This window comes from Bicyclus anynana, chromosome 17, assembly GCF_947172395.1.
Source record: "Bicyclus anynana chromosome 17, ilBicAnyn1.1, whole genome shotgun sequence".
Classification (NCBI taxonomy): Eukaryota; Metazoa; Arthropoda; class Insecta; order Lepidoptera; family Nymphalidae; genus Bicyclus; species Bicyclus anynana.
The window spans coordinates 4589922-4606094 of record NC_069099.1 but is presented as its reverse complement, the minus strand read 5'-3'; the positions used below and the strand labels follow the sequence as shown (position 1 = coordinate 4606094).

The following is a 16173-nucleotide window of genomic DNA, read 5'->3' as shown; positions in this document are numbered from 1 at the left end:
AACATGATAAGAAAATCAATAGTAATACTATTGTCAATTATCAAAATTCATTTATTTCAAGTAGGCTCACTTTACAAGCACTTTTGATACGTCAGTTGACTATTTGTAAAGATTCTACCGGTTCGGAAGGCCGTATCGAAAGTCTTGCGTTCTATGATTTAACATTTTAGAACATTTTGTAGATTGTAGATGGTGTAAATTTTATATTTACCCATTACGAGTATTTGTGGTATCTTATATATTTTTTGGCTTTCAACAATAGAATGATCTAGAAATAGGTTTATAACATTTATAATGTCATGGTTTAGGCAGTCCCATAGAGTTAATATAATACAGAGTCAGTATTCACAAGCAGCGTGGTGAAGCCGCTCAAATCCATAAAAAAAACGTCACGCATCTCCTTGAAATCCGCTTATACTAACTTTTTTCATAATTTGTATTTCAACATTTAAAACTAACAACAATTACGTAAATAAATTAATATATACTAATAATTACCTATAAAAAATACCTTATCTTATGTCTTTAGTTTTTGTAAACAGTTTTTAAAATATTTAAAAACATAAGACGCCATTTTTCTTGAATAATATTGAAGTTACTGATGCGACGCTTCTTGTCGTACTGATTCGAGAATGTATTCGTTTTTGAATTTTGTATTTGGAGGGACTACGACACCATCGTGTTCCGTACGCTCCATCTGCCTATTATTGATTAATCTGTGGGCAGTCCTGGATTAGCCGAAATATAAACTTTTAAAGCATATTAGGGCATCTCGTCTATAATAAAAAAATGGTGGGCTCCTATACAGGACTTTCCTTTCATTAGACCCTTGTTTTGTACGTTAACCCGTTCGAAGGTGAGAACGGTATAAATTTATCAAAAATGAACCCTATCGTGTAAGTCACATGTACGAAATTGGTGTAGACCAATGTTATAGTCACTATTAAATTTGTGCTTTCTTCGTAGGTACATGTTAGGGTAAGTTTTATGGAGACATGGGTTAAGAGAATTCAAAGCTTAAAATCATTGATATGATAAACAAAAGATAATAAGTTAGTAGGGTTTAGTGTGGTTCACGAAGCTGAATGAAGGTATCATAGTTAAAATATATTTTTACAATACTGCCTTACGAGTAGTTAAGTAATCGTCATCAACCCATATTCGGCTAAGCTCGAGTGTCCTCTCAGAATGAGAGGGTTAAGGCCAATAGTCCACCACGCTGGCCCAATGCGGATTGGCTTCACACACGCAGAGAATTAAGATAATTCTCTGGTATGCAGGTTTCCTCACGATGTTTTCCTTCACCGATTGAGACACGTGATATTTAATTTCTTAAAATGCACACAACTGAAAAGTTGAAGGTGCATTCCCCGGACCGGATTCGAACCCACACCCTCCGGAATCGGAGCCAGAGGTCATATCCACTGGGGTATCACGTTACGTAAGTAATATAGATAAACTACTCGATAAGATATCATTCCCAGTAGAAATTTGTTGCATTAGAATTTTAACTAATCCGAACTTCCTCAATAAAGTGGATCCCTATAGACACACGAACATTTTAGAGTTCCACAGTGAAATGCATAATCACAATGGTGCTTTTAACTATAATTATAATGATTTTATCTAGATTCTAGACACATTTTATACCTAAGTTTGTCGTCTATACTACTACCATTACTTGGAAGCCCTACTCGACTGCGATAGCTTTACATCCTATACTCACCTATAGGGGGGTGATAGGGGATATCCTATCCAATCACAATAGTGCTTTTAACTAACAACTTTATCTAAACACATTTTATAAGTTTGTCGACTATACCACTCGACTGCGATAGCTTTATCAATTGAATTACTCGTTCTACTATCGCAAAAGATGATGATGATGATCATCATCATTAGCAACTCATATTCGGCTCACTGTTTAGCACGAGTCTTCTCTCAGAATGAAAGGGGTTAGGCCTTAGTCTACCACGCTTGCCAATGTGGATTGGCAGACTTCACACACGTAGAGAATTAAGAAAAATCTTAGGTATGCAGGTTTCCTCAAGATGTTTGTCCTTCACCGTTTGAGACACGTGATATTTAATTTTTAAAAATGCACATAACTGATAAGTTGGATGAGGATGCCCTGGACCGGATTTGACCCGACGCCCTCCGAATCGAAAGCAGAAGTCATATCCACTGGGCTATCACAGAACTCAAAAAATTACAGTATATCATCAATAATGATGATACAGTTTTTGTACAAAGGTGAAAACCGATCTTTACCGACCTGCTGTAATACCTACCTTACCTTATCAGCCGATTGACGTCCACTTCTGGACACACTCTTGCATGGACCTCCAAGCACAACGGTCTCGAGCCAGCGTCCAGTGGCTCCCTGCAACTCGCTTGATATCCCCGGTCCACCTAGTGCGGAGTGGACCAACACTGCGCTTTCCGGTGCGGGGTCGCCATTCCAGCACCTTGGGACCCCAACGTCCGTCGGATCTTCGAATCGAATTCCTAATTCGATCACGCAGAGAAACTTCAAGCATAGCTCGCTGCATCGCACGCAGAGTGACTTTGAGCCTTCTAAATTAAGGCTCATAGTCAGCGACCAAGTCTCGGATCCGTAGGTCATCACTGGCAACACGCACTGATCGAAGACTTTCGTCTTATCTCTACTTTCTGTAATATTTGTACGTATCTACTTACGAGTATATCGATGGTACCAAATCCTCAAATTTCAAGATAACGTTAGGCAGGGACAGGCCTGTAATTAATTCCCACCAAACCTAAAATTATTTTCGCCCCTCGGATTAATGAAGCTTTTATATTAGCATGTCTCGGCGAAGCTGATAGTTTTAATCTTTGCATTAGACTCACTAATCAAGACAGAAGATAATTTAAATTCACTTTGAACTTTATATAACACTTAATAATAACCCAGGATCTGCTGGTCTATTCACTATTTTGGTCTTTATTATCAACCTATCAAAATAAACACCAAATCAATTGAGAAAATGTCATCTATACTGTACTAGCAGACGCCCGCGACTTCGTCCTCGTGGAAATCGATGTTAACTTTCAATCCCTATTTCATTCTCTTTTATGTATATATCGAATGTTTTATATATAATAGCTGACCCGGCAAACGTTGTTTTGTCTGGTAGCAGGATTAATCAAAATCTACCAATTACCATACACATAACCTACCCTTACAATACTTACAACCCTATCCCAACAATACTTCTACCCTACCCCTAGCATACACCTCATCATGATCATCATCATATCAGCCGATGGACGTCCTCTACAGGACAAAGGCCTTTTGAAGGAACATCCAAACATCACGATCCTGAGTCACCTGCATCCAGCGAATCCCTGCGACTGTTTTTCTCCTCCACAAAATATATATCACCCACTGCATTCTTTGCTATCAAACGGCAGCAAGATAGTCATAGTACTAACCAGGTCAGGTTCCTATACCTACCATAACAAATTTTACGACCGTATATCCACAATTAAACCTACTTTTTGATAAACAAACGACGTTTTATCTCTTAAGTAAAAATAACGAAATTGTATAGCTTGTAATACCATATTGTTTACACAAACAAAGGAGCCCAAATTCTATGTATTTATTATATTTCATACTAGAGTTCCTCTACCGCAAGACCAGCTTGATAAGAGACGAATATCTTATCATTCCATGGATTCACTTTGAGAGTGACAGTGAGAAAAATTGCGGAAGAGCCCGGAAATTGTGACCCTCAACACTCCCCTTTTCTGCTTGTCTTATTCTCCCTGCCCAGCCAATTTTGATAGGATCCTATTAGAACAGCTTTGGACACCCGTTTTAATAAATAACTTGCTGGAGTTATCGTGAGGCGAAGGTTATAGAGAGATTTTGCTAGTATTGCTCTTGCATCCACTTCTACGGCATATAAACAGTACACGGTCATTTATTGAACACTAGCTTACGCCGCGCGGTTTGACCCGCGTAGTTCCTGTTCTCGTATAAATACGGGGATAATATATAGCCTATAGCCTTCCTCGATAAATGGGTTATCTATCACTTAAAGAATTTTTCAAATCGGACGAGTAGTTCCTGAGATTAGTGCGTTCAACCAAACAAACAAATTTCAGTATATATTATTGCATTTAATATTAGTATAGATTATTGCATTGTAAGTTGCACAAGATATGCAAATTTAATCGAATCTCAGGCTTTTAATGACTATAATTTCTGTGCCTCAGGATGTGTTTTTACACAAATTATTTTAAAATAGGTATTTAAAATGGTAAAGCCTTGTTACAGAAAATAGTGTTTCAAAACAACATTTATTGTTTTAATGGAAGAAACAGAATTTAAATAAAACAAGTCAGTGCTTCCGCTAGCAAATGCCATTTTCTCTCGGTATGCTGTTTCAATTTAATTAACTTAGAGCTACTTCGATTTATTATCGGCCATCTTGTAGTTGGCGATAACGTCAGCTGTCAGTTGAGCAGAGCAGCTGGGCGATTATAGAAAATAATACTTACAAGACTGATTTAATTATTAATATCTAAAAGTTATAGCTAATTTTAAGTCAACAAGGAATCGTTTAGGAATAAACTGTGAGTTTCTTCATATCCGTCTACAGTGGCGTGCACTTCGTAGATGCGTAAACGCAGTGCATACCCTAAGGATTAATTACGTAGGTACCTGAATTGAAGGAAGAATTTTTCTTAGGAAATTGTAAAATTTGTATGTATAGTGCCTACCCTAGTAAAACCTACGGCTGTTCTTACTAGGAAACTGTAATTAGCCATTAGTGTGCATGTATGTGATTTTTTCATGACTAGTATCTGTATTAGGGTGTGGACATAATTTTTCGATTCAGAGATCTGTTTGTGAATTAATAGGAAATCAAATGTCTGAAAATTTGCCGTGATAGCCCATTGTAGATGACCTCTGTCTTCGATTCGGATGGTGTAGGTTCAAATCAACAACAATACATTTTAAGAAATTAAATTTCACGTGTCTCAAACGATGAAGAAAAACATCGTGAGGAAACCTTCATACCTAAGATTTTTTTTAAATTCTTTAGTGTGTGAAGTCTGCCAATCCGCATTGGGCCAGCATTGTGGATTGTTGACCACATCCCCTTTCATTCTGAGAGGAGACTCGTGCTCAACAGTGAGCCGAATTTGAGTTGCTAATGATGATGATGATGATGATCTTTTCGATAGCAGAGCGAGTAATGCAATTATACGATAATGCTAACGCAGTCGAGTAGGGCTTCCAAGTATGGTAGTCGTATAGACGACAAACTTAGGTATAAAATGTGTCTAGAATCTAGATAAAGTCATTATAATTATAGTTAAAAGCATCATTGTGATTATGCATTTCACTGCGGAACTCTAAATTGTTCGTGTGTCTATAGGGATCCACTTTATTGAGGAAGCTCGGATTAGTTAAAATTCGAATGCAACAAATTTCTACTGAGAATGATATCTTATCCAGTAGTTTATCTATATGAACAACAATCGCCATATAAAATCGAAAAAATTAACCTAATATTGATATAGTATCACAACTCTTTGAACGTAGATTAGCCATGTATCGTTATTGTGTTTTGTTTCTCATTGCTTGCAGCTATGTGAAATGTGACAAATGTATCACAGCGGATTTCGAAAATGACTTCGAGGACAACTTTACCAACGCCTACGGGATGTGCTCCCAAATGTCCAAGTGGAAGCTCGAACAGTACTCAACTGTAGAAGGACCGCATCCAAAAAGCACTGTTTTCATCAAAGCCCAGCCTGGCCAGAGCTGCATATCTTCGTTTAAATTCACAATGACTGCAGGCGGTACGTTAGAAGTAAACTTATATACACAACCGGTGTCAATGCACGATCAAATAACTATTATAGTATACCAAGTTAATGGAGAAAACGATCTGGTCATTAACAGGGATCCAAACCTGTCGACGTCACAGCAAAGTTGGGAAATCAAAAGCATAACCATCAATGGGGTTGGCAGCTTTGAAGGATATGTAAGTAAATTCTACACTAATATTTTAATGAAATAAAGTTTGTGATATGCTGTGATAAATATTGTTTTAGGAAGCCCTGCCAGCAAAAACGCAAGATTTTTGTACAAAATAATAAAAGATAATTTAGGTAAACGTAACGTACGTAAAATTCCCATGAATAAAAGGAACAACGCGGGTGATAACTCGGGGCGTTTGTTTTTATTTTTTATTACCTTCATATATCTTATATAGCTTCTTCTTATCCTATACCTTCATATTATTATACATATACACACCGACATAGCTCAACGAGTTGCGAAGCTGAAGTGGCAATGGGCGGGGCCCATAGTTCGAAGAGCCGATGGACGTTGAGGCCCCAAAGTTCTGGAATGGCGACCCCGCACTAGTAAGCGCAGTGTTGGCCGACCCCCCACCAGGTGGACTGACGACATAAGCGAGTCGCAGGGATTCGCTGGATGCAGGTGGCTCAGTATCGTGATGTTTTGAAGTCCCTACAAAAGGCCTATATCCTGCAGTGGACGTCCATCGGCTGATATGATGATGATGATGATGATTATACATATCTTATAGTTATTAAATAGCAAAGCTGCAAAAGTGTTCTTAGCTGCGAGTATGCGAGTGCAGGTTCTATATCTGAACCACGAGCTAAGCAAAGTGTTCAACATATAATATGAGAAATTCTATTCAAAGTCACCAGTCACTTAGCGGCAAACCTTTGAAATTCACTTTTTTACTCTAAACAAAAGAAGAAAAAGATAAAACTTGATTCTTGGCTTCATAGCAACTTTAGGAGTTGCCATAAAGCCAAGAGTCTGGCGAATGTGGATATAATTCCCCATATTATGCCGAGTGAAATTTAAAAAAATACACTTTATACTCGTACGGTTGAGGCTGGTTTCCAAAGTAACTACACTCCAAACTCCATATTTGGCTACCGTTCTATTTACTATTATGGTAGGAGCATAAGCTGACAAACTTTGAACTTTTATAAAACGACGAATTTCTGGCTGTCGCTGACTCTTAGAGTATAGTAAATATGTAAGTAGGTGTTAAATTATCCTCACCGCACACCACCACATTGTAAGTTAATTTTTATATATTTTTTCCAGGTAACATTTCAGTCGTCCTCAACTTCAATGAATCCAATTCTTTGGATAGATTCTTTTCGCTATATACCTCCACTGTACGAAAAAGATGCATGCATTATATATGATGACGCGGTTTCAACTGTTAAACCTACAACTACTGAAACTATATTAACTACCGAAGCACTTACTACAGTCAAAACAACTACTGCCGAAGTGCCTATTACTAGCACAGCTGCTAATACTGAAACACCCACCACTACTGAACTAACTACAACTACTAAAGCAATCACTTCAACTGAAGCATCTACTACTATAGAAGCAACTACCACAACTGTAACAACAACTATTACTGAAGCACCTATTACTCCAGAATCAACTACCACAACTGAAACAACAACTACTACTGAAGCACCTACTTCTTTAAAAACATCTACTACCACCGAAGCAACTACTACAATAGAACCACCTACCACTACCAAAACACCTGCTACCAAACTACCTACTACTACAGCACCAACGACTACTGAAGCTTTCAATCAGGACTGCGTGACTTTTGATTTAGAAAATAGGTTTGAAGACAAATTCTCCAACATTCCTACAGTGTGTGATGGACAGTCCCCATGGGATGTAAAACAATACTCCTCAGTGAACATCAATAGTCCTCATCCAACAAGTACGCGTTTCATAACACCACTATCAGGCTTCAGCTGCATATCATCTATCAATTTCCCGATGACTGCAGGAGGAATGTTGGAAGTTAATTCGTATATTGATCCAATATCAACAGTTGATCAACTGACTTTAATTGTATTTCAATCCAATGCAGAAGGAAACGATATTCCTATCGGTAGAGTGTTTCGCAATGTAAGAGGTCCTAATTTTATTCCAGGCTGGCAATCATTAAACATTTCTATCGCCGGACCTAACACATTTGATGGCTACGTAAGTAACTTAACTATTTAATACAAATACTATAACTTACACATACATAACATATTTTGTACTTACAATTACTGTTGTTACAGGTAACATTTCAGGCATTATCATTAGATTCAAATCCGATTATTTGGATAGACTCCTTTCGTTATATTGGACCATCATCCGACGAAAATTCTTGCCTGATATATCAAGATCAAAGTACTACAGTTGCACCTACTACTGATACACCGATCACAACCGAATCACAAGCAACCACTGTAACACTTCCTTCAACTACTACTGAAATGGCTAATGACGATTGCGTGACCTTTGATTTAGAAAATAACTTTGAAGACAATTTCTCCAATATTTCTACAGTATGTGATGGACAGACCCCATGGGATATTAAGCAATACTTCTCAGTGAATATCAATAGTCCTCATCCAACAAGCACGCGTTTCATCACGCCACTGTCAGGCTTTAGCTGCATATCATCTATCAATTTCCCGATGACTGCAGGAGGACTGTTGGAAGTTAATGTGTATATTGATCCAAGGTCAACAGTTGATCAACTGACTTTAATAGTCTTTCAACCCGCTGTAGAAGGAAATGATATTCCTATCGGTAGAGTATTTCGCAACGTAAGGAGTCCTGAGTTTGTTCCAGGCTGGCAAACATTAAACATGACTATCGACGGACCTGACACATTTGATGGCTACGTAAGTAACTTGACTATACATCAAAAATGAAGGAGTTCCTATGCAAATTTATCTTTTCCTTTTACACCTCATTCAATTTTTATTAACGGGAAAAAGTTTCATTTGAATTCATCTCGTAGTCTCGAAGTGATTTATCTTTTTAATAATTTTGTTCTTTAACTTATGTACTTACAAATATTATTATTGTTACAGGTTACATTTCAAGCATTATCTTTAGATTTAAATCCAATTATTTGGATTGACTCCTTTCGTTATATTGGACCATTATCCGACGAGAATTCATGTCCGATATATCAAGATCAAAGTACTACAATTGCACCTTCTACTACTACTACTACTACTGATACACCAATCAAAACCGAGTCACAGGCAACTACTGTAGCACTTCCTTCGACTACTATTGAAATGCCCCATGAGGACTGTGTGACTTTTGATTTAGAAAATAACTTTGAAGACAATTTTTTCAACAGTTCTACCGTATGCGATGGACAGTCTCCATGGGATACTAAGCAATACTCCTCAGTGAATATCAATAGTCCTCATCCAACAAGTACGCGTTTCATCACGCCACTATCAGGCTTTAGCTGCATATCATCTATCAATTTCCCGATGACTGCAGGAGGATTGTTGGAAGTTAATGTGTATATTGATCCAAGGTCAACAGTTGATCAACTGACTTTAATAGTCTTTCAACCCATTGTAGATGGAAATGATATTCCTATCGGTAGAGTGTTTCGAAATGTAAGGAGTCCAGACTTTGTTTCGGGCTGGCAAACATTAAACATGACTATCGACGGACCTGGCACATTTAATGGTTACGTAAGTAACTTAACTATGTACTACAAATACAATAACTTATACATATGTTGGGGCATCGACTATATTCCACTTCTGATATCAGCGGATCGAACTAAATACTACTTCTGATAACGAAGAAGCCGTAGTCTAAGAGCAGGTTCTAAGCTTTACGTGTCAAGGATAGGTGATACACAAAGTAACACTATAAATCATCACCGAATCGATCGCTTAACTTAGTAATACAGTTCTACCCTCTATATTGATCAAGTACAGCGCTGATACTATCACATGTAAACTAGGGTTGTCTATCATAGGGCAGGTAGTCAAGCACGAGCGGATCTCAGACTTGCAACTGATGTCAGTTGGATTGAGGGGCTCCTTTACGACTAGTCAATGCTCTCCTTCTCCGCTCGCGTTGGCTCCCAGCTAATTAATTAACAATGTAATGGCCTTACTTCTATCAACTCACCCACTAGCTTCTTTATCACTATTACTATTTCACTATGCTTAACAAATGGAAGACGTCTATTCATTTCAAAGACCGCGATTACAAGTGAGCCGCTAAACTAGAAGACTACAGTGGGAGCAGGGTGCCTCACTCTCTCAAGCGTACCGGTTGCGCACCATTTTCGCGGCTACCGACGCAATGCTATTGGACAGAGTCGCGTGATCAACCGCTTAGTCTTATTTATGCAAACAGCGAATAATTAAATCCCAATTACATGAAAACCTGATTATATTATCACAATAATTAACGTAGATTTTGCTAACCGATCAAATAACTCACTCGGCGACACATACATAACATATGTTGTACTTATAATTATTATTATTTTACAGGTAACATTTCAGGCATTGTCACTGGATTCAAATCCAATTATTTGGATAGACTCCTTTCGTTATATTGGACCATCATCGGATGAAAATTCTTGCCTGATATATCAAGATCAAAGTACTACAGTTGCACCTACTACTGATACACCGATCACAACCGAATCACAGGCAACCACTGTATCACTTCCTTCAACTACTACTGAAATGCCCTACGTGGACTGTGTTACTTTTGATTTAGAAAATAGCTTTGAAGACAATTTTTTCAACAGTTCTACAGTATGTGATGGACAGACCCCATGGGATATTAAGCAATACTCCTCAGTGAATATCAATAGTCCTCATCCAACAAGTACGCGTTTCATCACGCCACTATCAGGCTTTAGCTGCATATCATCTATCAATTTCCCGATGACTGCAGGAGGACTGTTGGAAGTTAATGTGTATATTGATCCAAGGTCAACAGTTGATCAACTGACTTTAATAGTCTTTCAAACTATTGTAGATGGAAACGATATTCCTATCGGTAGAGTGTTCCGAAATGTAAGGAGTCCAGACTTTGTTTCGGGCTGGCAAACATTAAACATGACTATCGACGAACCTGATACATTTAATGGTTACGTAAGTAACTTAACTATTTACTCCAATAAATTATTCATACGTAACATATGTTGTACAAACAATTATTATTATTTTACAGGTAACATTCCAAGCATTATCATTAGATTCAAATCCGATTATTTGGATAGACTCCTTTCGTTATATTGGACCATCATCGGATGAAAATTCGTGCCTGATTTATCAAGATCAAAGTACTACAGTTGCACCTACTACTGATATACCGATCACAACCGAATCACAAGCAACTCCTTCGACTACTACTGAAATGCCCCATGAGGACTGTGTGACTTTTGATTTAGAAAATAGCTTTGAAGACAACTTCTCCAAGATTTCTGCAGTGTGTGATGATCAGTCAACATGGGCTGTCAAACAATACTCCTCAGTGAATATCAGTAGCCCTCATCCAAGAAGTACGCGTTTCATCTTATCACAATCTTTTGCTTCAGTACCAGGCTTTAGCTGCATATCATCTATCAATTTCCCGATGACTACAGGTGGAATGTTGGAAGTTAATATGTATATTGTTCCAAGGTCACCACTTGATGAACTGAGTGTAACAGTGTATCAATCATTTAAAGAAGGCAACGATATATCTATCGGTGTTGAGTCACGAAGCGGACAGAGCCCTGACTTTGTTCCGGGTTGGCAAACATTAAACTTGATTATTTATGGACCTGACACATTTGATGGCTACGTATGTAAATAACAATTATTATATACAATATTATATATTACTAGCGGACGCCCGCGACTATGGATTTTTCCCGGATTGAAAAGTAGCCTATGTGTTAATCCAGAGTGAAATCTATTTCCATTCCAAATTTCAACTAAATCGCTTCAGTAGCCACAGCGTAAAGGAGCAACACACACACACAAACTTTCACCTTTAGTGTGATTAATAGATTTTATTGTCAATTCTGACCTACTATAAAATGTAACTATTTAAATTAGCATAAATTGACTAAAACTATAAAATTAAAATAAATTGAAATTAAAACTAATACCTAAAAATACCTATCAAAATTTGCCGCCCTTGGTAGGGTGCCCATCACGCAGGCAGTATTCCCGCGATAATATATATATTTATTACAAAATCAAATTACTTTTGGTAAAACATACATAAAATATAAATAAAAGCACTACTAAAATATATAAACAAATCTTTATTACAGGTTACATTTCGAGCAGTATCACTAGATCCAAATCCAATTATTTGGATAGACTCCTTTCGTTATATTGGACCATCATCGGATGAAAATTCTTGCCTGATATATCAAGATCAAAGTACTACAGTTGCACCTACTACTTATACACCAATCCCAACCGAATCACAGGCAACCACTGTAACACTTCCTTCAACTACTGCTGAAATGCCCAATGAGGACTGTGTGACTTTTGATTTAGAAAATCCCTTTGAAGACAATTTCTCCAACAGTTCTACAGTATGTGACGGACAATCCCCATGGGATTTTAAGCAATACTCCTCAGTGAACATTAATAGTCCTCATCCAGGAAGTACGCGTTTCATCTCATCAGCATCAGGCTGGAGCTGCATATCATCTATCAATTTCGAGATGACTGCAGGAGGAATGTTGTTGATAAATGTGTATATTGATCCAAGGTCACCAGTTGATCAACTGACTGTAACAGTGTTTCAACCCCTTTCGGACGGAAGGAATATTCCTATCGCTAGAGTTATTCGGCATGAATTGAGCACGGACTTTGTGCCAAGCTGGCAAACGTTAAACATAAATATCAACGATAGAATATTTGGATTCGTAAGTATATTTACAACTCCTATAGACTCGGATACAAAGTACCTGTCTACAAACTCCCTTTGTTGATTTGATTATTGATGATTACAATCTAAATTTTGTTATACGTCCATGCAAACTTGATCAATAATCCTAATGTTGTTTTCAACTTAAGTACTTATTTTTTATACATATTCATCGTTAGACATTTTTTATGCCTTAACCGGTATCGTAAACCAAGCATTGTAACTGCTACTCAACAAAGTTTTTTATAAGTCTTTACAAATAGTCAACCTTTACGATTTTAAATTGCTTGTAAAATACAATTGCCTACTTGAAATTAATTAAATTTGATTTTGATTTTTGTTACAGGTAGCATTTCAAGCACAGTCATCATCGTTAAATCCCCACATTTGGATCGACTCTTTTCGTTACATTGGACCATCACAGGACAAAAATTCTTGCGTTATATATAAATAAAATAGATCTAGCAAATTATAATAATGATGAATTAATCTATCGTAACGGAATATGTATCAATCATAACCAATCATTAAAAATGGTTTCTTTTTAATTTTTTTAAATCTTTCGATGATTTATTTTATTAGTACAATGTAAATTGCTATAGTATGCGCGTTATCATCTGAGTCGTCCGGTCATAAAAGTCAAAAAAGATAGGAATGTGCAGCGCGCCTACCTGCGCACCCTAATTATCGATAAACGGCTACCTGCGCACGTGCTAATGATGAGTCAATAATGATTTGGACGATTCTGATTGGTCGGTTTCTAATGTAATTGCATTGCGTATTTTTTTTGCTATAAATGTGTTTACTGCAATTAAATAAATACATTCATGTGTTACTCGTTGCGCACTATGGATACTTTATTTTCTAACGTTGATCTGAAGAAATTACATGGCGATATTAGCCCTCAAGCTCGAACACTGATTCACAACGTATTCCTGTTTCTCAATGAATTGAAAAGTGATCCGAATAAAGTGGATTCTCTAAATTTCAACAAACCACGTGAAATGGCCGCATTTGTTTGTGGTGTGAGCAGAGCGACAGTGGACCGAATCAAGACGGAAGTATCACAATCAGGCAGTACCTGTATACCAAGAACAAATTTTAAGAAACCACAAACCGTCACTAATATTGACGATTTAATCGAAGCGAAGCTAATATTTAAAGCGGTGAAATCAAAGGATGCTGATTACCACACAGAAATGGATGGCGAAACATATATGGCATGGTTTTCCGAATTCCTGAATCTACTTGAAGAGCCCTCAGTTATAATTGTCGATAACGCAAGCTATCATTCGATACAGTTGGAAAAGATACCCACAAGAAACACGAGGAAAGCTGAAATTCAAGAATGGTTGACAAAGAAAAAGATTCCATATTCCAGCAACGAAATTATTGAAGAATTAATAAGAAAAGTAAAAGCCAGTAACCCGCAGAAGGTCTACGCTTTAGACCATCTGGCAAATGAACGAGGTCATGAAGTAATAAGGCTCCCTCCATATCACTGTCAATATAACCCAATAGAATTAATTTGGGCACAAGTAAAGGGAGAAGTTGCGAAGAATAATAATACCTTCAAGATAGCAGATGTCGAAAATCACCTCCACCGAGCCATAGAAAATGTCACACGAGAAGACTGGGCCAAATGTGTTAGGCATGCCGAAGAACTTCAAAACAAAGATTTACAAAAAGCTCTAATTAGAGATCACGCGCCGCTTATAATAAATTTGGCAGAAGACGAAGATTCTGATGATGAAGACTCAGATGAAGATTAATTTTATTTAGTTAATAATTATATAATATGAAATATGTATTATATTAAATCAAATATTGTTAATTTTTTTAATTTTGTGAACAAGATACGATAATAAACTTTACTTATCGATAATATGTCTTTCATTGTTACACCCTTCACTAGACGGCTCCATAAGACCCATAAGTGCAAGCGAGATAGATATAGAGAAATGATTTATGGCCCTAAGACTCAGTTGTTAACGCGCGTACTATAATGCAAAATGCTCTCAGCAGTGCTAGCAACTAGAGTAGGGAGTTAGAAAGGGGTAGCGATCAGGCGGGAACGACTGGCGATATAAGGTGCTCACCGATCTAGCTCATTCTTGTCGTGGCGTAAAATGGAAAAATTCTCAATACTAAAAAAACATTTTATTGAACGTGGCCTGCATATTTTTCCATCTTTTTCAATCATAATTATTTAAAAAAAATACAACCGACTTCAAAACTTTAACGTACCCTCAAAACTAAAAAGGGAAAAACGTGATAATATTTTCTACCTATTGATCACTTTGAAGTCGGTGCCAAGCCTGTGATCTATTATTTCAAGGCGTACATAACGTAAAGATTTTTATCTCAGACATTACTTTTGTCTTTCATGTGGTTTTTTCAGTAACGACTAAAATCAACACTACACAGGCTTGGCACCGACTTCAAAATGATCAATAGAATTTCCCTTCCTAATAAAAAAAATCGGTTTTCTGTAAAGTCGGTTTACTGACGATGTTGAACGTGACAACGTTATAAGAAAATACTGTTGGAATGGTTGCATTTTTCAAACGAAAATGTTCATTTTCTAAAATAGGTGCTGTTTAATAATCTTCATAGACCAATGTTCATGTTTGTTTCTTTTATTATTTTTGTCTGGGCAAATAAAAATATATTCTATTGTATTCTATGAATGGAATCCAATCATGTACTTCCAAGAATCTTTGTAATTAATGAAACTAGTTATTTCTTATAAGTTTCAGTGTAAATTAAGATTCCCATTTTAAGTTTGAATGTAAAATTCTACTTTCGTACAACATGAAGTTATCGTCGGAGGTAAAGTTGAATTATTACTCAAATAATATTATTATTATGCTAATGACAGTAACAAAGGCAAACATTAAACGCAAAGTTAATGAAATTTTAGTTTACGATCCCATTAAACAATGATAAAATGGCTGCCAAACATAAAGAGCACACTGATACTACGGTCACGCGCCTGAAAGCCTCCAGAGATTTGATTATGATCATTATTTATATATTTTTATTACTTCTATAAACATACTTACAGCCTAGACTATAGTCTGGCAAGTTTTTTGATGACACTCCAATGCAACGGGGAAAAAGACTGCGCGAGTGTGAAATCGTGCGTGAGTGAGTGCGCGAATCCGACTCACTTGGCCTGTATTTTTTAGCCTTTGAAGAATATTATCAAAAATTTCGAAGGCCGTAAGTTAATATAGACTGATATACCTACCGTTTCCTTTACTATATAAGCTAAAAATTTTTTACGCAATATTTTTTTTATCATATGGTGGTATATTTTATTAACCGCCTTCAAAAAAAAGGAGGGGGTTCTCAATTCGAAATGTATGGCTTTTTTTCCTCATAACTTC

The 16173-nt window shown here is 36.9% G+C and overlaps 1 protein-coding gene across 1 annotated transcript in view; it reads left to right on the top strand.

Moving 5' to 3' along the window:
* Positions 1–16173, top strand: part of LOC112055857 (mucin-2-like) — a 76192-nt gene that overhangs the window by 14345 nt on the left and 45674 nt on the right. Inside the window, exons 3-8 of the mRNA XM_052886687.1 lie at positions 5656–6026; positions 7136–7787; positions 8552–8751; positions 8944–9570; positions 10390–11001; positions 11081–11411. Of these exons, the coding sequence (XP_052742647.1) occupies positions 5656–6026; positions 7136–7787; positions 8552–8751; positions 8944–9570; positions 10390–11001; positions 11081–11411 (2793 nt within the window). The remainder of the gene's footprint in view (positions 1–5655; positions 6027–7135; positions 7788–8551; positions 8752–8943; positions 9571–10389; positions 11002–11080; positions 11412–16173) is intronic.